Raw genomic sequence first — 24,479 nt, 5'->3', positions numbered from 1 at the left:
AACACCCACGTACACAACAAACCGTGTGTGTAGCCTGATGCTGCTGAGATGATCTTCAATTTCACCAAATGCCGCTCTTTGTGGGGACTCCACCCACGCCACCAACAAGTTTGTGATCTTGGGCAGCGTCGTGGTGTCCAACGAGGCCTGCGAGGACGGGATGGATGCCGAACCCCCCTTCATTCTATGCATGCATATAACTGGCGAGGAGTATATGAGAGAACCTTGCTTTGGTTGAGTAGTGGTGAGCAGCAGTGAGTGTGGGATAGTTGGCGAGCGAGTACAAAAGGCAGGCTACCAAAGCACCCGGATTCGGATGAACTGGGAACTTCGGGTGTTATCGTGGTGTTGGTGGCAGTATCAGAGGGAGAGAGAGAGATAGAAACCCAGTTGCTCCTTCCCAGAGCACTAGTTCCAACCCGAAGTTCGAGGCACTCAGTCAGTCAGTCCTCACTCCGAAAAATTTAGTGGATCGGATTCCCCGGAGAAAGTGCACCACGAAAAATCCTGGACCAGACCAAGGCAATTAAACCGCAGCATTAACCACGTTGGAACCAAACAAGTTTTTAATTCCAGTTGATTGAGATAAGGTGTATACAGTTTCCGTCGTCCAATTCAGTTTGAAAAAATTTGAACAAATTACGAAAATTAAAAATATGGTAAATTTAAAAAATGACAGCTAAAAACAGTGAACTAGTAACTATTGTTGGAGTGGTGAAATCTATTTTATTTTATTGGGAGAGAGACGGTGCAGTGTCAAGTAAATCTAGTATAAGGAAGGAGCAGAGAACCCGGATTTTGTGAATAGAGACCGGATTTTAAAAATCGTGTGAGGATATTCATTAAATGAACTGGAATCAATTTAATGGGCTGACTATTAAGATTGGCAAAGTGGAGCAGAGGTCGTAACGTTGCTCATACTATATAATTATTCGTACCACTGCTATAATTGATAATGGAGACGAAGGGGAGTGACGAAAACCAAAGTCTCCATCCTACCGGAGTAGACATATAATAATAATTTTCTTGGTATTTGTATAAAAAAGCAGCTGAATGAAGAACCCACGATGAAAATGGAGAATGAAAATGCAGCTGCACTCCTATTACTAATTAGAAGATAATAATACTAACCAGCAAACTTTGTGAATAGTTGAGCCACTACCATGCAACTACACCATCGACAACAGTAGTAATAAAATGGGAAGAATAAGACAATACAAAAGTGCAGCTATTATTCCTCGTACTAATTAAATGCAGCTTCACCTCAGCTCAGAAGAGACGAGTGGGAGTGGGAAAGACTAATTACCACGAAGGGCGAAGGTGAACGAACGGTATGCGAAGTGGAACAAGGGACGGGAGTGGAATTTAAAGTGGTCGAAATTGAGCTGGAGAACAATACCCAAGTCACAACGAGGCCGAAAACGCTATCGTTGAAGATCATCACCCCCCCTCCGCTCCTCCTACACCCACCTCCACCCCCTCCAAAGAACACCAAGCAGACCCTCTTGGAGGAGGAAGGCGACATGTCCGAGAGTCATGACGAGTAAGTTGCCTAACCCTCTTCCTTTCTACATATTCACATAGATCATTCGTCCAGGAAGTCCGTCCAGCATTTGTTAACTTCTTATTTACAGCCATTTAACTGCATATTTCAAAAATAGCATCGTTCGTTTTTACATGGAGCTGTTATCTTCGTCGAAAACTGCAGTAAACACATGCATGGTCCATATATGATGGGCATTGCAATATGTAATTAATATAAGATCCGGAAACTCTGCCACTACGAATGGGTTCACAGACTTTTCCTTGTCTTGTGTGATATCTGGATTTGTGTACGTGCAGATCTTAATTGCATCACACCCGATAATCAGTCCGCCTCTTTCTTTTGTACTTTTTGTCCTGCTCGCATCGTTCTTACACATATAAGCAGAAGGAAAAGCACACACCCACCCCACCCCACTAACCAACTAATAGTTCAAGTAATGTAATAATGGGATCTGTAGTGTTCTTACTCATCAATGATTAAGGCTTGTTGACTGTTGACATTTTGTCACATTGTTGTATGCGATTTTGGTATGACAATACAATGCAATAAATTATCAATCAATCAGATCTGGATGCTTTTGTACTATTACCCTCAACTGCTGTAAAAAAACGAAAGGGAAACGAATGAGATTACATGCTTATTACAGAATTAATAGTTAAGACGTAAGGGACGTTCCATTAATTATGTCACGCTGGTTAATGTTGGCAAGATAGGGGCTTTTCCCTATCCCGTCCATGTTAGCCAGCGTGACATAATTGGTGGATCTTCCCTAATGGGAGTTATAATTTAATTATATTGAAACGACGCATTGAAAAAATAATTTATAACTTGTAAATTATAAGTGAACTTTGGTTTAATAAAAAGCATCCCTGTTCGATCGATGTATGTTAGTATGCCTCCTCTACGAATCTAACGTGTAATCGAATTGTGAGATTTCGAATCCTAAGTTAACATCTATTCTACAGTTTTGTTTCTTTGTACTCGTATTAGTTTGAAGTGTTGAACCGCTTACGGGGTTCAAGGCTTATGCACTTGATTACTTTACAGCTGAGGTAGCAAGATAACGATACACACTAAAGATGATTAATCAAGTTTAAGGGCGTCGAGTATTTCATCATCTCTTTCAACGTGGTTTTACAGTAAATGAAAATATTTGAAGACCAGGAAAATGTGCATATGATGATGAACGACACAAAAATAATTGCACTCTTGTTTTCTTGTCGTGCTTATCATCTTCTTATCGTGTTAGACGATTAGGAATCCCGAATTTTTACAACCCTTCCGTAATTTTTTTTTAAATGAGGCGATTTTTGATTTTATGTAACACAAGTATATCACATGAATATCTCGACCAATTTGTAATGAAAGTTGCATTATGCAACTGTATTAGTATTTTATATACAGCAGTTTACGAATCATAAGTTGAGCCACAAAAAAAGGCAGCAAGTTTCTCATTATTCTTAATCAACTCTAATTTCCCGTTCTACTATTTAACTTCAATCCTGAATAGTAGTAACTAGATATGCGACGATAGTGTCATCATCATCAGAGCATATGTACAGTTACCTCTCTCTTAGAATTAGAATTAAACACTTATTTGTGTTTTTTCCAGGCTTCAAAATCTTATTAAAGACAAGGAAAATAATTTTACTACTAGCATACTTCGGAAATATGTATTAAAACAAAATTAACTATTATTAAAATCAACTATTGACTTCAGTCGAATAATGTCTGGATCGTGATAGGTTTCTCAGAGAAATATAAATATCGGGGGAGAGGGGATGGGGTAAATAATTAATCATTAGAAACATTAGATCAGTGTACTTGTAAATGAAAATGTCAATGAATGAGCTGCAATAATACAAATTACATAAGCTTTATTTATTGTTATTGGTAAAAGTTTAAAAAAATGCATCTTATTGCACTTGTTCATTGTTTCACAATTTCCCCCTTGTGAATTTGAAAACAATGCAAAACATTATTGTTCCTTCGAATTATTGAATTAGGTTAGTTTTATTCATCACACTGCGTCTGTGTACAAATAAAATTTGTTTTGACTTGTAAATAGTGTAATCAAACGAGCAAATTTAATAATCAACATAATTTGAACTAGGTTCGGATTCGTGTTGCATCGTGTCGTGTATATACATAACTTGTATTCATGCGTGATATTTTTTCGTAAAATGACAACTTTATAGTTTCTTCTTTGTATGAACGAATTTATGGTCAAGTGAAAACAATTGATAAAAACAGGATAAGGCTATCATGAATTTGACGGGGTTAGTCGAATTTACTAAATTTCATGTTTATGTCAATTATCCAAATTTCGAGGTCAACAGGAATACTTTTCTGTACACAAATTTAATTAATTAAAACTCATTAAATTGTAAATAGATGTGTGTTTTGAATATCGATAAGTACGATAATACAAATATCTGTATATACTCTCTGCGACGAACAGATTCTACGTTTGTCAGATTATTATTACAATTATAACAAGGTTACTATTACCATTTTCCATTGGGGGTTTGTCAGTGAACAGAGCAATTGCTGTCTTCATCACGAATGGCGTATAACTTGCACAATTGAGTCTGATAATTCTCAAATCTGAAAAATACTCGAGACAATTAAGCGTGTCGTCGCATGAAATTAGCAATTTGTTGTTATATAATTTGTCAGTGTCATAAACGTCCTTGGAAATATTTGCTTACAATCTCCTTAGATGTTATATAAGATAAAAGGTAGTCATTTCACGGACGTGTTAAATTTGTTTGTTGTACTGTTTTGTGTCAAGAAAGCTCGACATGTCCGGCAGAGCTAGTCATCTAAATTTTTCCATCTCACACCTCATATGTCCTTGTGTAGTTAGAGTTGGGGAGGAGGTGAAGTAGGTCCATTTTGACCAGAGAGCCGAGAAAGCCTCTCTTTCTTTCCTCTTTTGGTTCTTCTTGGAGAGAGGAGAAGAGGTGCGAGGGAGCGTGGGTTGGAGTGCGGAGAAAGTTGGGAGAAAGTGAGTTTGGCCAGGATTGGCTGGAGCTTGGTGGCGACGGTGGCAGGCATAGGTTGGAAGATCTTGGAGGCTGGCTCTATTCTACCCGTTACCTCTGCCCACCAAGCCCACGTGATTTCCAAAGGGGTTGTTGGAGAGAGGACAAGTTTCCGTCGACGTGTCTCCCCTCGCCCCACCTCAAACCTCCTCCTCTCACCTTCTCCAACAGCTTTCCCCCTCAAACTCATCATTAATAACGGTCAGACTAGAGAAGTTGGTTAAGATGATTACTAACACATTGTTGTATATTATTATTGTCTGTTTGTTGTTGTCCCGCATCCCCGCATAAAATTATATTTGTGGCTGCTCGGCGTTCGGTGAAAGTGCATTACTTGACCTGCCTGCAAATTTATAAATCAAATATCATGTTTCAGCTCACTAATTGCATGATTTATTGAATGCTTTTTGGGGAAGGAAATAATTTGCATTCCACAGGAGGTTCCACCATATTTATTTACCGTATTTTTAGCTCTCCAGAACTTGAGTCCTTTTCCTTATCCAGGGGGTTTGGGGTACGAAATTCTGACAAGTTTGATTACATGTTCTCTCGTAATTTGAATTTTGCATATTTTGCACTCGAAATTCACATGTTTATTCTTTGCTGTTAATTTTTTGGTCTTTCACCAAAACGTAGTACTTAAACGTAGTTGGAGTCGTCTGCATGAATTAGTAGCCTCACCAGATCTCGCCGTGTAAAGAAATGCTGCAGGAAGGAAATTACATAACGATTCTTAAAATACTCATATTTGGTATTTGAGAATGAGAAATAACCCAAACATTCTTACATTACTATAATTAGTATAATTTTTTACAAATTATAATTTCAGCAACCCTGATGAAGACAATGTTAGAAAGCTTGGTTCTCTAAAAGTTAAAGTTTCGAGTATTAGTTTTTTAATTAAATACGGAATCGCTAATAGGTTAAAAAGTTTAAATATTAAGTTTTGAATATTAAATCCTCACACCGTAAATAACATTATTACAATATTATTATAAACATAAGCATTACATATTTATTTACATCTACTTGCGATACAAATAAATATTTGGATGATGCCTGATGGGTGACACTCTTCCTTTATCCTGTTGTTTGTATACTTGGGTTGTAACGACGGTACAAGTGGCATTCATTCATCATGCCTTTTTATTGTTTGATTGAAGAAGGGTCCTCTCCTATTTAGCTATGCAACTGCATCGTGCATGTCGCAGGGAAGCATTATGTTTGAACAATGCTGGGAGTAGTGGCGGAGCTGAGATTGGTGGTGGGGGAGGAAATGATTGAGCCGGAAGCTCTCTTTTCCTGTCCATATTTATACTCGGGCGTTCGGTCAGCCGCCGCCGCCACTCCGGAGGTTTTAAATTGAATAGAATTTGCTGCTGGTGGTGGCAAGCTCTCCTCTGACCTGTAGCCACCTGGACGACCCTCCATTGTTACACCAACGCCGACATATTTTTAACTCAATCTAACAAAACAAAAGCATCCTGCATGGTTTGTGGATTTCACAATGAGTTATTTCAGTTCAGGACGTACAATCTCGCAGTGATCAAACAATCCTGACATTTCGCATTAAATATGACAAAAGATGAGATAATATAGTACAGACTCGAATAAAGAAAAAAAAAAGTTTCGGATGGATGGATGACAGTCAGTCGTCGCTGGCTTGGTAGATTCTTATTATTATGCGACGATACGACACGGTAGAGTTTTGGTTCTTAGCTATTCTCAAGATTCACATTTATGTCAAGTAGTAAAGGTTGCATTAAATTCACCTCATCATCGACTTCGTAGAGTTGCATATGTTTAGGTTATTTTGCTCGTTAATTGTTACAGAATCCATTCATTCCAGCAAAAGCAAACCACCACATTCTACCGGATTTCCTGCCAACAAAAATTGCCGACGTGTTGACTCGTTCATTCATAAAATCCTCGTTTCATTTGATGAATAAACCAACTTGTACTTTTGGCTTTGACAATATTTGCCATATTGCCATAAGTGAGCATTCTTTGGCATAACCTGAAAGACTGAAATTTTACGAAGAAAAATTATAACATCATATTTTAAGATATGGATGCGGGTGAGGACTTTATTGCAACAGAATGTTTTCATGCTTCAGTTTAAGTTAGTCTGACGGGTAGTTACTATTTAGTTGTATGTTTTTGAATGTCGGACTCGGAGTGTGGGAATATTCTGAGAAACCTACTCCTCCTTATTATTATTGGGGTGGAAGTGGAGAGACGAGGGTGAAAAGTAGTAAGCAGCATATTTTGTGTTGTTTCTCTCCACTCTGCTCAACTAGATACTTGATGAACGACGAGATGTTTGGAATTTTTGGTCTTCAACGTCCATGTACTACAACTGTAAGACGAAGAATCCAGCTGCATTGCCATATTGCCAAAATAAACGCATTGGGACGGACAAATGCCAACTTTTCTTTACTCCGAGTCGCAAAACCGTATCGTCTGGGTGAAGGGTAGTTAAGTTAACAAACTATAACAAACCCCAGCAGAAGAAGCAGAGTCGCATGCATCCCTATCCTGCTGGAATTTATGGTATTGTTATAGGTTGGAAGACAAAAATGTTGATTGTACTATTGTTCCAGATTCTGGTAAATTACACACGAAACAAGTTAAGCCGACTTGAGCTCTGAGATTATCAGCAATTACCACGACTTTAAAACTTTGAAGAGACATGGAAAACTCACAACTCGGCACATTGGGCACGTCATTTAGTTATAAAAACGGTTGTTAGTTGGTGGTGGTGTCGGGCTGACTGGAAGATGTTCAGATTTTCAGAGATGAGACTCACATCGTCGTCGTGACATTGGATGCATGGTTGGTGAGACGAGATGATGAGACGATGGAGGAGCTGCTGCTGCTGGGGTTGATTCTGGTTGGTGGTGAAGAAGATTCAGCAAAATAAAAGTCTCATCTTAAATCTCGGATGGTAAAAGTAGACATGAAAAAGCAGCAGTTGAAGTGGTGGTGGTGGAGTTGTTTTTTTGGACAAGGATCCATTGATCAACTTGCGTGCGTGGGTGGATAACTCTCCTCGCTCATCTTCTTCTATGTTCTTCTTACCCACTTGGTAAAAAATTAAACTTTTCTTCTCCACCACCAAGTCGGAGGGAAATAAAAGTAAAATCTATCCACCTTCATTTCCAACTCCATCCACCACCACCAGGATACCACCCTATCTCAAAAAGACTCGAAAATCATGACATGTAGTCTGCATAATTATAAACGTCGCACTGTGCCAATATGCATATACAACTTTACAACAATGCAGCTTATTCTATGTAGCCTGCTAGAGCACCCGTTTTGGGCAATGTGAGACGGGATGATCTTGTTCTGAGAAAACTGAGTTGGTTAATGGAAGTTTTTCCAGTTTGGCTTCTACGACAAGATCCTGGACTGGTGATGGAAGGGATGGTAATGGTAATCCCCGCATAAAATAATGTTTGTTTGGTAGGCAGAGATTTTTGGTCGGTGACACACCTCGTTCTCAAACTCACCCACTTGATCACGAAATAAAATGTGCCCAATGAAAAGAAATGCAATTCTCTGCTCAATAAATCAGATCAGGTTTTCCTCTCCTTTTTGTCTTGCATATGTACCAGTGCAGCAGCGAACGAGTAGTGTAACGCATCCAACCATATTAAACACGACGCATAGTAATAACAATGTAATGGGCCTGTTTAGTAGGAGAATTGGCTTGAAAAAGTTACATGTATTTTGCTAGCTATTTTTTTGTCGAGCTCATCCACACCACAAAAATTGGATTTACCATAATTGTGTGCGATTTTGTAAACTCTATCTCACTCTGAAGAGAATAATGAAAAATGCAAGCAACATTATTACACCAAAAATACACGTATAACTAACAAACCAACTTATTATTCTAGTTAATAGTTCATCCTGCTCTTATTGGTTTTGATTCGTTTGTTTGATGCTATATACATACGTACATTTTCTCATTTTGGAGCGAGGCGCAGGTTGCTGGGATTTGATGAAAATGATGATTACAATACCGGATCTTTGGTTTGTGAACCCAAGTCCAAATCCAACTCTTGCCTGCATTGCTTTATTTTGTACCATTTAAACAAAACAAGGACAATACGAGATTATACTTTTTGACCGGGGTGTTGGTTGGCAGAGTTTCATTACAACCAGGAGGGAATGCACAACAACCCATTAAATAATAGGATGCATATGTACATAAGCTAGTATTTGGCTATAATGCAATTTCAACGCCCTTCATTCAGGCCTTCTTTCGGAAAGTCGTGTTGAAAGCAGTTTATTTACGGCACAAATCTCCGAACCGGATGCAATTTCATAACAGAATGTTATTAGTATGAATAATGGGTGGAATTGCTTCAAGGATGATTCGATTAGGATTATGTCTCAAAATTTTTGATCTAAGATTTGACCCCATCCCCCGATGTAGGGGGCTAAATAATACGAGACTAAATAGTATTTTTCTTTGCAGTGGCCAGTCCTTGGTTCGCGTTCGCGCACAAGTGATGACTCGTGATGATAGTTCAGGTGGCTGGGTAAGCGATTAGCAAATACTCATCAAAAATTTTGGAGACTATTTTGAGCAGCGGAAATTTATCAACCCTTATCCTTTGTCCCGACAGGTTCCTCTTGGTGGCGGAGGGCTCAGCAACGTGTCCGTTTGCAAGAAAACCCCGGACAAAAACGAGTATCTCATCCACGGGAAAAGGATTTCCGACCAGTCGGTGAGTGAGAAATTTTTCTTGATATTCATAACCATGACCGAATGATGACGATGAGATATTTATTTCGTATTATATTTATACACTGGATGTGAGACTTGTTGAGGATGTGAAAATCGTATGAATGACTGACTCCTCACAACCAGGGCGATTTTAAGCATTGTGCATACTTAACTCGGAATTATCACAATAATGATATTTATTAGTACATATTGCATGATGAGATTTTAATGTTCTGTTCACAATTTTACAGCTTGTCCTGAGTTGTACGATAAAGAAGGACTTTGAGTACAATAAAGTAATGCCAACGTTCCATCATGTGAGTAAATATTTTGATTTATTACAATATATAATGATAAAAGTCAATTTTCATAGTTGCACTCATGTCGCTAATTTAAAAAATTGTCACCTTTCGTAACACGAGTGTGACAGAGATTGACTGGTTTCGTCTCTCTCTAACAATTTGTATTTATCTATGTATCAGTGGAAAACTGGAGAGAAGAAATTCGGACTGACTTTCCAAACGGCGGCGGATGCCAGAGCATTTGACAAAGGCGTTTGCATCGCAATTGAAGACTTACTTGATGGTAATAATACTTTTTAATGGTACTCATAATTTTAGTGAATCCCAACCAAACCCATCCCCTAAACATAATCTTTCAAATCTTCTCCGACAAACACGGCACACAACTTGGTACACTCTGTCGTCTCACTTTCACCCAAAAGAAGGGTGAAAGTCCGTATCTATAGTCAGTTAAAGTTATAGTTATGTAAAGGAAATGTGTTTTCTTTCCTCTTATTGCTGCTTCTTTTATGGCAATGGAACTCATACGTGGTAAGTTTCGTCATGCCTCAATGTCAGTAAAATTTGTACAATTAGTATAGATGTAAAATATGTATTATTTTGGTATTAAATGTGAAGCAGTGTCTGGTTTGTGAGTGAAAGTCGAGTCTAAAAGTATTCATTTCCGCAGGTCTTTCCCCTTCACTAAAACGGAAAAAAGAAGTAGGAGAAGATGACGTTTTTATGGTAAAGAACATTGTTTAATTAATTGTCGATAATTCTAGACAAGTATTTTGAACCAGTGTAAATAATATGATAGTGACTAACACGCTGTTACAAATGTGTACAGGCCCTGGATCTTCCCGTGGAGCGAGATTCGATATCTTCTGGCTCGGGGAGCGGAACGGGTTCCAACCACCAGTACCCACCTCACTCCCATCTCCACCGGATGTATTTCTCCTCGAGGACAGGGAGCAGGGAGGGCAACAACGGGGGTGGTGGTGGAGTTTTGGTGAAGGAGATGCACTCAGTCTCCTCGAAAGACAAAATATCCGAAAAGGACATTTACTGTTGTGACAAAGACCTGAGGGACGACGAACCTTACTCGTCCTACGTCCAATTTGCCCGTGAATACACGCGTCCCCATGAGTATTCCTACCCCGTAGTTCAACCTGATAAGAAGTACAGCCCCTCGTCTGACCTCTCCAACTCGTTGTCACTGGGAGGAATGACGTTTTCACCAAAGAAGCCTCTGCAGCTGGACCCCCTGAGCCTCCAGCCACCACCCCTCCTCCCCACAAAGTCTACTGGGAGCACGAAAAAGAAAAGGTGCTTTTTCATTTAAACAAAACTTTTCTTAACGCGCTTCTGCTCTCGAGTGCTATCCCAGTTCTCAACGTTCACTCACTGTTCGTAAACTACCACCACTTCACAAGTATTCGTCACTAATGAAAAAATGCGATTTATTCATCATCTCATCTTTCATGGGGGTGCAACAACTTGATAATTTTACAACGTTGGACACCCCTCTTTCCGTCCAAGCTTCCTCTCAAGCCTTGGGAGGGGTTGCAATAACATCATTTAACGCAGATGTCTTATGGCAACGCGAGCACCACGCCCGAAAATCGGTGCGGTGCTTGTAATTTTCTCCTCTCTTTTTACTTGTCTGTGTTTCTGTTGTGTTGTTGTTGGCGCATTATGTATAGTAATTCTGCTTTTTCGGATGTATGATTTTAAAAAAAACTTCTGCATCCATAATCTCTCAGCTTTTTAACATCCTAGCTCCTAGTAAATTTGTATACCGATTGCAGACAATTACCTTCATAGCCTCATACCATAGCTGGAAGTACTTACGAAAATGCAGAAATTACTTATCATAGAACAGTATAAGAATGTATCAGCTGTTTTCTTGTTGAGTGAGGGACATATTTGTACTTATATATTTCTATTTGACCTTAGGACATGTGGTAAGAAGACGCGATGCAGAGACTGTCACGAAGTGTATAGCGAAGACTGTAACCCACGAGGTAAACCTCTTACCATTATCTTGCATGTTCCAAAAGTTATTGGAATCCTTGATTTAACAATATGTTTTAAATATTAATTTGTAGGATCGTGTTCATCAGGACCTGATGCCATTCGTGATGGGATAGACGCAGTGTCGTGCATGGGATGTGCTCGAGGGATGTTGTACCACTGCCTGTCGGGGGAAGAGGGGGAGGTGCCACCACACCCTTGTTCCATTCGACACCATCGCTGTGTCCGCCGCTGGATTGCTCTGGGCCTCCTCTCAATATTCCTACCGTGCCTCTGTCTCTACATCCCTTTCGCCTCCTGCCATCGTACGTTAATAACCTTTAATACACCTCTACTTGAGTGGGATGAGTAGTGTTTAATTTATACTAACGTTTGCATTCCCTACTTTTTATGCAGGTGCAGCAAAATCATGTCATATATGCGGAGCGCGGCATCACCCTTCCTAGTCCACATTTATCCAGTAGACATTAAGGTTCACTATGGATAATAACCACGTAATTGTAATAGTTGTTCAATACCATCCACAGTAAGTGGTGGTCGCACTCCCACAAAAGAAAACTCACAAAATGTCATCACAACAATATCCCCTCTCTCAAACGCTCAAATAGTTTCATAAACTCTCCACAAAAAAAACAACAAAACAAATAAGCGTCAGTCAAGTCTCGAAATATCACTGCACCGCATGATGATGCGACCTATTACTGTGGCTGTGAGATAATCCATCGGCCATCATCAAACTATTTATTCCTTCATTCGCTCTTCTTGGATAAGAATTCATAATAATGATAAATTAATAAGGCCAAGCTGCTGCGCACAATTTCATCTTCATCTTCAACCCAAAAATCATCATCAGCAGTCTGTTCGACAGCGATGGCAAGACTACTCTGTAATCTCAACTCATCACCATCAACCCACGCCTATACTCCATCAGAAGATGAAGAAGAGGAGAACGAAATTAATAGTAGTGGTAATAGCTCCGTTTTTTGTAATTTTTCGGAATTCATGCAAGTTGTCAACTTAGTTCAGTATTCGACGGTATCTAAACTACCAATATTATGCAATTTATTTACCGCAGAAAAGCATTTATTTACTTGATTGATATTTATGTCGTAAGGATCCTGTTAATTGATAAGACTTATAAGCACTGAAACCTACTGGCAGGTTAATTAATAATCAAAAATCAGGACGATTTTTGAAACGAAAAAAGGTTTACACAAATGTGATACTTCGTTTCGTGTGTAATCTCATTCATTATTTTTATGAAAATTATGTGTAAGAAAGTGCGATACCTGTGTTAGTGGCAGCAGATGCATTGCATACGAATAATATTCATTTACAAGTCAGGTTCATAACGTCTTTTATCTCACTAAATATTTACTGCTAGAAATATGTTATTATTATCACTTTTCGTATTCTAGTTCCCCTCCTACTCTATATTTTTTCATTATTTTGCAATCTTCCTAGACAAAATTTTCAGTTACTTACATAACTGACATAATTACAACTATCCTTTAATTCGCTAGACTTTTCCCTGTTATATTGCTAAATGTTATATTATCATAATACTATTGACTTTATTATAATTAAATATTCCTCTGTCAAGATGATGCTTGATCATTACGTTCTTTCTCAAAGATGCTTTCAATTTCCTGATTTCGGTTGGATGCTGAGGGAGGGGAGGGGGGATTTTTACGTCACAGCAGCAGAGAGATACATTTATACAATCATATTATTATTTAGTTTTAGTGAAAATGAGTTATATTATTGCGCCGTTTACAATTTAATCGAAATATACAAAAATGGATGTTATTTATTAAATTTGCAATTTCTTTTACAATCAAAAACCTCAAAAAGTGAAAATAAAAAAAATGATAATATCGAAAAAAAATTGAATTTCACATGGAATAACAAAAACATTGATTTGACACATTTTGATTATAAAACATTCATAATCATTCAGACAATAAATAAATTGTTAGAATTCGAGTTTGATCTCATATGAAAGTGCAGGAATGGCATCATGAATACATCATCATTGCATTATTAAATAAATAACTATAAGGAAGTTGAGAAACAGAGGAATTATCGATTGTAATACTGGAAATTTGAGTTGATTCCTGACTCCACTTTGGGACCCATTTGCAAATTCACTGACTGGCGATTCGAGTTGAAAGTAAATCCACTGAAATGTGCCCCCATTGGCATTGCATACCTACAACGCATATAATAATGAGAGAGACGAAAGATTAAAAACCATATTTACTAAGAATTGTGATTCTCTTATAAATGATTATAATTTTATTTAATTCTCTTACGGATTGACATCTGTCTCGTATAGAAGATTTCTGCCCCAGTTGTAGTATTCCGCCTCCGCTGCTCGGTGAATTTCAATATGTTCGAATCCAACGAGTTCCTCAGGTATAAGTTCTTCATCCGGGATAACATCGAAGATGTCCATAAAATTTTTTTGGTTACCATCTCCTCCAGTTGAATTCTTCTTGCCCGCTTTTCGTCCCCCGGCTCCACGACGCTTCTTGGCTATCGGAACAGCATGCGCAGAAGATTGTGCCTGATTCGAAGAGAATGGCGAAGCCAGGATAGAAGAATCTTCCGTTTGATGAACTCGAGACTTTTTAGGCTCCTTTTTCACAACCAAATTTGGGTCCTTGATTTTTTTAGGGCGACCTCGTTTAGGCTTAACTACGGCCTCGCCTGTTCCTTCTTCAACCTTGATCGGTTGAGCCTTCTTTCTCCCACGACGACCCTTCTTCTTCAGTTCTGCCTCCGGAGACGACGAAGAGATTGAGGGTATCATCATTTGCTGCTCAACTATGTCCATTTTTATATCAGATGCAGTCGGACCTAATCAAATATAAATAAATAACATTTAATTAAATAAATTAAGTCGCAAATGAATTGTAATGCCACTTGACTTTATGCATGCTTCAATGGACTATTTTTAAATACTTACTTGTCACGAATTGGTGAGAAATTTGAATATTGGAAATTTCTGAAAATAATTTCGAGAATAAATTGAGAGAGATGACGGAGGAACGAACCACACAAGTTGGAAGTGACGGAGTAATGAGCCGGCCTGGCCTGGCTGGCTGTGCTTCTGCGAAAAAAGTCTGCTTCCATTGACCTCAGCCAGGTCGTTGGCATGGCAATAAACTTTGGGCCAAAAACTAAAAACCATGGTAACATCGGGTTTTCCACCCGATTTCCGTGGTTTATATTTTATGAATGTGGTTTATGTTTTATGAAAATAAAGTGGGTTTCCAATTTTCCACCATAATTATTCATGTATTTGTAATTCATAAATTTATATAATAGTATAATAACTATTTGTTATAAATTTTGAAATAATATGCGCATGTTATTATTTGTATTGAACTATATATTTACATTTTGGGTTCCCTTCCAACGGGACACAAGTTGGAGAAGATTTTTATAAAGTTTTCTGTCTTTTATTGTATGAATATTATGTATATTTATATTCATTTCATTCCAAGTTCAAAAGTCAATAATATTTACACTAATATATGATTATATTGCGTTTTGAATAAAATAACTAAATTTTAAATTGAATAAATATTTATAATTTATGTTCATACATAAGTCAGATGATTCGAAGTAAGAATTGCAATATCTGACGCCTATCCGGATCAAGTAGAGGTTTTCCTGGTTTATTCTTTTTTCATAGTTATATATTAACAGTAATGTAAATTTTGCTATTTAAATATAAGCCATTTTTATTTTATAAAACATAAAAAGATTAATTTTTACTAAACACAAACACATTCGGGTTTATCTATCCTCTCACTCAAACCCAAGCCAACTATGTACGTGCATTTTATATTTTATCAATGTGTTTGTTTGAATAAAAGAAACTGGGTTATAAAAAATAAAAATAATAGCAATTAGTTTATACTAAATAGGATAACAATTGAAAGATAAACTGCTAACTTTGGGCGACTTGCAATTGAATCATGGAATGAAATGCATACTCATAAATTTTAAACAACTGAACTTTCCTTTTATTATCATTCAATTCATTCTTGGCTATTTACAAAAAACCCAAAATGATAAATAATATTGATTATAAATTTTGACTTGTGTAAAGCTTGTACTATTTCATGTTTTTTTAGGAAAGGAATTTCTGGTAGTGAGCTCAGGGAGGATTATAAATTGATTGTAATTTGAGCAAGCTCAGATCAATAATGAAATATTTTCGTAGCTGTAATAATATATTCGTAACACAATACAAAATTTACAAAACTTGGTCACGTGCAGAGACGCTGTCGTCAGTCTGGTCGGATTTCAAACCACTTTAAAATTATAGCATACAAGTAAATAAAAAACTTTTGGTATAAAATTGGCATATTCTATTATTCCTATATTACGAATGAATTTGGGTTAGGAGCAGAGTGATGAAATGTTCCTGTTCCTTAAACCATTGTTTGAAGAGGTGTTTTGGTGTGGGGCGTGGGCGGTTGCTGTGAGTGAGTAGAAACTCCAGCAGTGAGAGCGAGGACTTGGTCCATGATTCTTTTGTAAGCCCAGGAATCCCCTCGAACTCTCTTACGACGGATGCCGATTACTTTCAGTTCATCAATGTAAACCACTTCCAATTCAAACTTGACGGAGCTGCTCTTGCTTATCAATCGATAACTGTAAAAAAAAGTATGAGGCATAAATAACACATCATCATAGTCGTTGATGTAAGTGCATACCCCTTCTGACTACAATCCATTCCGATTCTGGAAAGCGACGCCTTCAGTTCGGCAATGACTGATTCAGCATCAGTGCTATCAGTTGTAGAAACGTTGTTTGCACCCTTTTGTATTGAAAGATTTAAGGAAATATTAAACATTAAACATATAATACATATACAATGCATATCGGTAAATTTTTCTGATTATTTTAATACCCTGCTATGAGTAGCCAAAGATCTAGGTTTCTTAAGTTTGTTGGTTCTTGGAGTAAGCATGTTTCGAACTTTATCCAAACCTCGCTCCAAGCTTCCCAGCACCTTCCTTCGAGCTGGACTTTGTAATCCACCGGGACTGAAGTTGGTATTTCTAGCATATCATTAAATATGTTATCAAATATTAGGAAATTCCAACGCATAAATTTTTTTTTATGTAATACCTCTTTGGAGTTCTCATTGAGTCAGTTACACATTCAGCAGATCGAGTAGGTGATAAATATTTGGATTTCGGAGTTTCTGGAATTCAACATTAGTAGTAGGTTGAGATTCATGCATTGTTATACGTTAATCAAAATTATTGTGAAGTATCAATTTATACCAGGCATTGGAATTGGTATTCGCTGTGATTTTTTTGGAGATGGATTCTTTGGTCGAATAAAATCCACGCTGTCCACATTTTCCTTGTCATTGTCATCTGGGTCTTGCTCTTTGACCTTCGGGCTTCCTATTGTTAGAAGATCAGTATCATCTAGGCCTCCTTCCATCGATGCATGTCGTGCTGGAGTGGTGGACAACAATTCATTATCACACTCCAAAAACTCAGACTCTAACGACTTTTGGACTCTGTTGCCGAAACCCGGCGGTACCTGTGAATCAATATAAAATTGTATTCAGTTGGAGTTGGTCAACATGTCAACTATGTCAAGTCGAAACAATTAGATATTATTTTATTAATCATAAACCAACCCGGTCAGTGTTCATTCCCCACATTCTGAAATTTCTCACTCCCAAGAGTTCCTTTTGTTGTAAAAGAACCAAATATGTAGCGAGCTCATAAGTGCTGTAATCGAATTGTGATATTATTTTATCCAATGCATGAACCGAAACTCCAGCGTTTGCAGCCATGAGTCGCAATACATCAATATCAAGAATCAATTTGGCCTGTAACAAATTGTTGGCATCAATGATGATTTTTTGCATGCATAAACATTCATTGAAGATATATAGTTACATACAACATGTGAATCTGCATCACAAACGACTGGAAGGGGCTCAGGTTTTCCTTCTTGACACCAAGTATGATTCAGTAATTGGTCGACGGGTAGTCTGAACTCTGGGCTTGTCTGTAGCATGCATCGCAAGATGTTTTTACTCCCTTCGGACAGCCAGCGAGGTTCGTCATATTTGCCATTCTATAAAACAACGAATCCGAATAACATACAAATTTGTACTTGTTTCAAAATCGGCTGACTGTGGTAGTTCTGACGTTACTTTGTATGTCCTACTAGTTGAGTGTGGACGGTAGGAGGAGCAAAATGACGTTAGAACTGTCACAGTCACCCGATTCTACAATGTTTATTCGAATTAGTTCAAGTTTTATAATGCTTGTCCGTACTTGAATTTTTCTGTACAAAATTCCTAGAGTTGGGTCATCAAATGGAAGAGATCCACAAAGTAAAGCATACAACAAAACTCCAAGTGACCAAACATCAGCCAAGGTACCAACATACCGTTGTCCACGGATTAATTCAGGTGCAGCTGAATTATTCAAACAAAGAAATGCTTCGTTATCCGACTTTTCATTAGTTAAATGAACTTTTTAAATTGTTACCATAAGCCGGACTACCACAACATGTTTCGAGCTCGGAATTGGGTCCAGTCTTTAGAGAGGCACAGAGTCCAAAATCGATAAGTTTAACATTATTGTCCGCGTCCAACAAAATATTTTCCTGTCGAAAAATATGTAGTCATTAGTATGCAAATGCATAATATATGTACGTACTGCATACCGGTTTCAAATCTCTATGCGCGATCCCACGACTGTGAACATATGCAATTGCAGATGCAATTTGTCGAAAAATGCGTCGTGCCTCGTCCTCGGTAAGTCGATCCTTTTGAACTGCGAAATGAAAATATAGATTATCAGTCATATTAAAAAAAAACTTGTGTCTAAAATTTATAACTCAATAGATTCAGTACCTATGTAGTCAAACAATTCGCCACCACGACAGTACTCCATGACTATGAAAATTTTGGTTGGTGTGTCCACCACTTGAAACATTTTACAGACATGAGGATGATCGAGGGACTTGAGAGTTTCAATCTCACGATGGACCCTGGGAAGGTCCTCCTGGAAAATTAAATGTATTTGATCATGATTAATAAAGCATTAATATTTACGTAAGCAATTTTTATTCGCCGGATGTGAAATGCATGTGCAAACATGTAAGTTCCAAAAATAGCAATTGTTGCATTTCAAATAGTTAAGTTTTGGTTCAAGTGGTTGCATGATAAAAAAAAAGTAACACGGCAGACATGAAGGTTCATAGCATGGAAGGCATTCACAAACAAACAAAATAAACCGAATAAGGCAGTACTGCCTTAATAAACAACGCATCGTCATCGACAAGTATAGCACAAAACCACCAATGAATGTAAAACGTTATCAGAAAAGAGATAACAAAATATCTGACATTCAAACTGATAAGTGAGTCGCACATACATTTACACACACAATACACTACCAAAATTAAAGGTGGTATTTTAGTGAGTGAATTGTCAAGCAGGAAACAACTGATTACGAGCTAGCAAGTGGTTTATAGTTAGTTGATCCCAGCGAGTGGATAATTGCATACTTACTCCAAGTGTGGCCTTGTCCAATATTTTAATGGCCACTCTGACCCCTGATGTGTGAGTAGCCTTTTTCACCTTCGCAAAGCCTCCACGACCAATTGTCTCGTGGAGAATATAAAATCCCTCCAGCGCTGCAAACTCATTTTCTCGCATCTTTGTTCTGAAAACACATTTAGACACGTTTTATATTTATGCAAAATTCAGATATTTTGAATGGTGACAAGTGACAATTGTGAGTAGAGTAGTGTAGCTAGAGTGAGGAATCTTTTATCCTGTGGATAAGTAACCAGAAAAAGTTCTACGATAGATAACAGAGGAACAGGTGAGTTATTGATTGATGATCTCATGTCATAATTCATAATTAAATCGAATCCTTAAATCCTGCTACATGACGTACATGACACAGACACAGTCTAGCCTAATCAAAATTCAGCAGACAAAGGTACATATTTTGCGTTCATATTTAGATATGGAATAACAGCCTGTACCAAACGATAACAATTATGGAAGTATGAATTTAGGTTTTTGTAATGCAAATTGCATTATGCAATACATTGTAAATTACAGTGTAGTGCAGTAGAACAAGTTTAACTGTATAGTTCAGCTCTGAATTTACAATCAAATTATCCCATTATAAAAGATTCCTTATTAATAACACAAAAAAAATAATCGTTTATGATTCATGTACCGTAATTCATGATCATGATACATAGCTTTATATACCTGTTGCTTGTTCACCGTTGTTCGTAGTGTTGAATATTTTAATGGTACGTGTCCGTGTCTGTCCTTTTGGGTTCGAAATCCAGTCTTTAACAAGCAAATCCTAAATCAAAACCGGAAATGAAACGAAATGTGCACAAGATGCGGATCAATCAATTGTGGCAGTTGCAAGTTAGTGCTGCTGGTACTGCTGCTTGTTCCCTCGTCGGTTGAACACAAACGGTCGCCGTATCCACGTTGCCCCTCTGAAAACAAATCATCATCATCTCATCATCAGAAGTGCTATATAAATAATCCACTCGTTGACTTCATTTTCATATGGATGCATCGCAGGATAATCTTTTTCGAAATCTGAGCCCTTCCATTTTCATGCAGCTCAATTTGCTTATGTTTCCTTAAAATTTCAATTGCCCGAGATTTGTGCGATTCGAAGCCAAGCAATAGAAATGTTCATGAATGAATGGGAAGCTGAAGACCATAACTTTAAGAAGGTGACGACGGAGTGGGAATCTTGGGAAAGATTCAAAAATATAAATATTGGACGATTTTGTTTTCCAGATTTTGCATTCAACTTGGTTAAATACATGTTGGTTTTTGTAGTTTTTCAAAATTTGCAATTATTTCCATTTAGTTTTTACTAATTTCTTGAAAGATGTATCAATAACATAACGAGTGGAATTATTAGAGAGGTGGTGGTCCTGCAAATAAGTAATTGAGGTTGCAGACGTCAGAGTAAGTCTGTGGATGAGTATTGTATTGGTGTTCACGATTCATTTACTAATGGAGGTGGAGTGTCGTCAGAAGAAGGGCGTGAAAGGAAGCGTCTCAATTCTGATAGTGCCGGAAAACAAATTAAGTGGGAGGTGGTTTAGTATTCATTGCTAACTAGTGTAGCTCGTACATCGTAGGAGAAACGCACACAATGACGACATTAAAACAGTCTCGTAGTTTTTTGGCGTGTATGATGCAACAGATGTAAAATGAAAATTACATCTGAACAATTCTGTCATTCTCCATGTATTAGGTAATGTTGGCATTAGATTTAGTTGCACGTTGTAGAGCTAAATAAATATTGCACTGGATTTGACGATGCACTTGACTTGATATTAATTTTGTTCTTATTCTATTTTTGTACTTATATATAGTGACTTGCGTTGGAGTAATTTGGAGGCCCCTAATTAAGTAGTGCAGTTAGCAGAACTACAAAATGACCAGCAAACGTCTCGGGTACTGGTTGAGTTTGAAAAAGTCAAGAAAGCTGTCACTGCCGGATATCGAGGCGTCTTTGAGGTATTTAAAATATTGCTACTTCTCGCGACTTGCTTAAAACGTGGTAATGACAACGTACAACTTTATTTTTGCAGATCTCGAGACGTGGAACCTGTGAAGGTATGCTGAAAGATTAAAATAACACGCGATAATGTATAAAATAAACTTATATTTTTAGATTGACTTGGAAAAACCATTGGCCGATCAAGGCCCGTTCGACTGCATTTTACATAAGCTCACAGATTATATTGCACAAGCAGAGTCTGGGGACCAGGAAGTTAGTATAAACGCCAATTAAAAAATTCTTATAAAATATTTACATTAATTATAAAATATGTTTGGTATGTTTACAGGCAGAATTTATAATTTCCAATGTCCAGGAATACTCGAAACAACATCCTGCCATGCTTGTGATTGATTCCATTGACTGTCTGAGACTGCTCATTAATCGTTTCAAAACATACGGCATGATTGACAGTGCCACGGAGTTCATGCAAGGTTTGATTTTTGTTAGTTTTACATTCAACACACATTTCTTCTCTATTTAAGTTCAAGTTGAATTGTAAAATAGAATTGTGTTTGTATTTTTGATTGATTTACAGGGACTACTTTCGTTCCAAAATTTGTTGCACTTGTGTCAAATGATTTTAATACAAACTTAAAGCTTTTGCACGATGCAGGCGTAACTTTTCCTGCAGGTTAGTAAAACAATTCACTACAATACATAATGTAGGATTATGTAAATGTATATACATATGTATTATTGTCATATGTATACAGTTTGCAAACCCGTTGTGGCTCATGGCGAAAACGCTCATCAAGTAAGTTGGTAATTTATTTTTCTACAAAAAATAATTTAAATACTGACTAAAGTTTAATTTATTTTCAGATGACTTTGATTTTTAATGAGAAAGGGCTCCATGAAATTGCGTTTCCGTGTGTAGTTCAATCATTTATTAATCATAATGCTGTGTTATACAAGCTCTTCACTTTGGGAGAAAAATATTTTTTAATTGAAAGACCATCAATCAAAAACTTCCACAAATGCGAAGGTATTATTATAAGTACTAAATGAATATTTTATTTTTCATGACTAAAAATGATTATGGATTTAATTTTTTGAACAGAACATGCACCGATTCATTTCGACGGCAATGAAGTATCAAAGGCTAATTCAATTAACATTCTAACCGTTCAAGAAAACTCTGTTGAAGATCGGTCAATTCCTAAACCTCATCATGAAGTGCTGCAATTAATTGTACGAGAAATTGGAAAAGCAATGGGGTTGCGACTCTTTGGAGTCGATGTGGTTGTGGATGCAGTCTCAGGAAGGTACATTTATTTAGTCGCCATTAAAAACCCGTATATTTATCCTGTTAACCCATTTGCTTTAATTTTCAGATATGCCATTGTGGATGTGAACGCGTAAGTTTAATTGTTTTAATGAGTTTTTTACCAATCAAGCCCACTAATTATTTATTATAATGTATATATTTGCGGACTTGTAGGTTTCCTGGTATGTTATAAAAAAAACTTTCATCAATTTTCGCACACACTGTAGAAATAGTAATGTACTGACCGCATATGTATTTTTAGGTTATGATGGAGTCACGGATTTTTCTGAACTACTTGCAGATTACATAAAACAAGAACTGGACAATCAATTTTGCCAAACTTCGTAGATCTCCATGCAGAGGGGTGCAACAGCCAAGCAATCTAACTACTCTATAATGATTCTAAGCATAATTAAATGTGACGTAGCTTTACCATGACAGGTTATTTGTACGGCTAACTATATGATTTGTACGTACCGTATAATATATTTAAAATGTGATTTTTTCTGCAATCAAGTATTTAAACAACTTTAGTGATGCACCACAATAAGAGTATCCAATTCAGACCGCAATAAGGTCTTTAACTATTGATTCGAATATATAAAATATTAATTATATTATTATATGATATTATTATTATTACGTAATTATCTACATTAAATTTCTCTACCTCAGTGGAAGTGATGTTAAGACTTTTATTATGTGTATCACCAGTGACATTACCTATTCCAATGTGAACCAAAGCCTTCCATTCGTATATGCAATGAAGTGAATGGTAGAAGTCCAAATAAGTGTGATTGATTGAATTAAATAGTATATATTACAGAATCATTATCTACAGTATTTTAAACTCTGGTGCTTTTAAGATGAAGTAAAATTAAACTAAATATATTCTCTACGTGTATCTGTAAAACTTTCCATAAATTTTGAATTAACTATATAGTAATTAAATAAATATTTTCATGAATCCTTTAAATATCTCTTTTCTCTTATTCCTCCACGGAACGTAAATAATTCACTCGTAATCTGTATTAAGGAACTCTGTTCTTGTTTTGTTTTAAAGTTACATTTTTTAAATAAATTGCATCGTCAATCGTCAGAAAAAAGAATCTGACGGTGAAGATATTTGACTTCAGTCAGACGTTGTGCAAGACACAGTACAATAAACCCAATTTGGGCAACAATAATACCTGCTTCTTATGGTCTGCTGGTTGGTCAGTCCTTTACCTGTCTCACATTTTCTTTATTACCCAGCCAGCTTCCCACTTCCTCAGGCAGTCCATAAAATACTGTCTTGAAACATTTTCAAGTATGGAGAAGAGTTTTTGAAACTTGACCTAATTCATGGAAAAATGTGAAAGCACGGCACATGTCCAGCCGAAGAGAGAGTCGAGGAAAGGGAACTAATATTAATCCCTTCACGCCACGCCAGAAATGGAAATCTCTATGAATATGTAATAACAACGCGGTGAGATAATTACCCTTCTCGCGTCCTACGCATAATATAACATCCACTTTTCCAAAGGGTCACAAGAGTGCATCCCTATTTGTTATCTTTGACATTAAAAAGGAGTGGAATGTTGAACCCTCCTTCTGGCTCGGATTGTTGCTGAGATTGAACAACGTATACATAATGTAGTCGTAGCAGGCCAAGATAGGTTCTAAGTCCTGTCACAGAGCAGATGATTCGAATAAGGGCTTTTACTACTTAATACAAAGTCCTGCATCAGGAATCCTGCTTCAGGATTTGGGATACTTAAGACGATACCATAAAATATGCAAGCATTGAATAAGGATTTATTTCCTCTGCTACTTACACATTCGTTTTTTTAGAACATCATATGTAATAATATGTATACGGACCAACTGGATAGCATTCTGTAAGCCCTTCATAATAAAATGATGACAAAAATAAGGTCACATTTCATCAATGCTTACGT

The 24,479-nt window shown here is 37.1% G+C and overlaps 4 protein-coding genes across 6 annotated transcripts; 2 read left to right on the top strand and 2 right to left on the bottom strand.

Moving 5' to 3' along the window:
• The first annotated feature begins 226 nt into the window (after positions 1–226).
• LOC110843950 (sprouty-related, EVH1 domain-containing protein 2) lies at positions 227–13,512 on the top strand. 2 transcript variants are annotated; one of them, XM_022090017.2, is made up of 10 exons: positions 227–1,543; positions 9,083–9,146; positions 9,234–9,335; positions 9,586–9,651; positions 9,817–9,919; positions 10,340–10,362; positions 10,466–10,944; positions 11,575–11,642; positions 11,727–11,957; positions 12,049–13,512. In XM_022090017.2, the coding sequence occupies exons 1-10, from the start codon at positions 1,524–1,526 to the stop codon at positions 12,096–12,098; spliced, it is 1,206 nt and encodes a 401-aa protein (XP_021945709.2). In that variant the 5' UTR covers positions 227–1,523; the 3' UTR covers positions 12,099–13,512. The 2 variants fall into 2 exon arrangements, with proteins under 2 accessions (XP_021945709.2, XP_021945710.1); XM_022090018.2 differs by having other exon boundaries at positions 228–1,543; positions 10,307–10,362.
• Positions 13,380–14,739, bottom strand: LOC110843951. Its single transcript, XM_022090019.2, has 3 exons — positions 14,624–14,739; positions 13,968–14,514; positions 13,380–13,864 (listed from the first exon to the last, which is right to left on the bottom strand). Exons 2-3 carry the CDS (start codon positions 14,489–14,491, stop codon positions 13,735–13,737), a joined length of 654 nt encoding a protein of 217 aa, XP_021945711.1. The 5' UTR covers positions 14,492–14,514; positions 14,624–14,739; the 3' UTR covers positions 13,380–13,734.
• Positions 14,740–15,317: 578 nt separating this feature from the next.
• Positions 15,318–20,146, bottom strand: LOC110844107 (maternal embryonic leucine zipper kinase). The gene is made up of 13 exons (XM_022090230.2): positions 19,940–20,146; positions 19,223–19,376; positions 18,563–18,713; positions 18,373–18,482; positions 18,195–18,312; positions 17,979–18,121; positions 17,599–17,775; positions 17,330–17,524; positions 16,962–17,229; positions 16,804–16,879; positions 16,583–16,733; positions 16,386–16,489; positions 15,318–16,323 (listed from the first exon to the last, which is right to left on the bottom strand). The coding sequence occupies exons 2-13, from the start codon at positions 19,367–19,369 to the stop codon at positions 16,101–16,103; spliced, it is 1,863 nt and encodes a 620-aa protein (XP_021945922.1). The 5' UTR covers positions 19,370–19,376; positions 19,940–20,146; the 3' UTR covers positions 15,318–16,100.
• Positions 19,373–23,515, top strand: LOC110844108 (inositol-tetrakisphosphate 1-kinase). 2 transcript variants are annotated; one of them, XM_022090231.2, is made up of 12 exons: positions 19,373–19,538; positions 21,082–21,226; positions 21,301–21,325; positions 21,384–21,482; positions 21,559–21,703; positions 21,808–21,903; positions 21,986–22,026; positions 22,095–22,257; positions 22,333–22,537; positions 22,607–22,630; positions 22,714–22,721; positions 22,802–23,515. In XM_022090231.2, exons 2-12 carry the CDS (start codon positions 21,144–21,146, stop codon positions 22,885–22,887), a joined length of 975 nt encoding a protein of 324 aa, XP_021945923.1. In that variant the 5' UTR covers positions 19,373–19,538; positions 21,082–21,143; the 3' UTR covers positions 22,888–23,515. The 2 variants fall into 2 exon arrangements, with proteins under 2 accessions (XP_021945923.1, XP_021945924.1); XM_022090232.2 differs by lacking the exon at positions 19,373–19,538 and adding an exon at positions 20,459–20,960.
• Positions 23,516–24,479: the final 964 nt, after the last annotated feature.

The sequence above is a fragment of the Folsomia candida genome, unplaced genomic scaffold, assembly GCF_002217175.1.
Source record: "Folsomia candida strain VU population unplaced genomic scaffold, ASM221717v1 Fcan01_Sc002, whole genome shotgun sequence".
Classification (NCBI taxonomy): Eukaryota; Metazoa; Arthropoda; class Collembola; order Entomobryomorpha; family Isotomidae; genus Folsomia; species Folsomia candida.
Note: the sequence above shows the minus strand (reverse complement) of the source record. Positions and strands in the feature narration are given on the sequence as shown.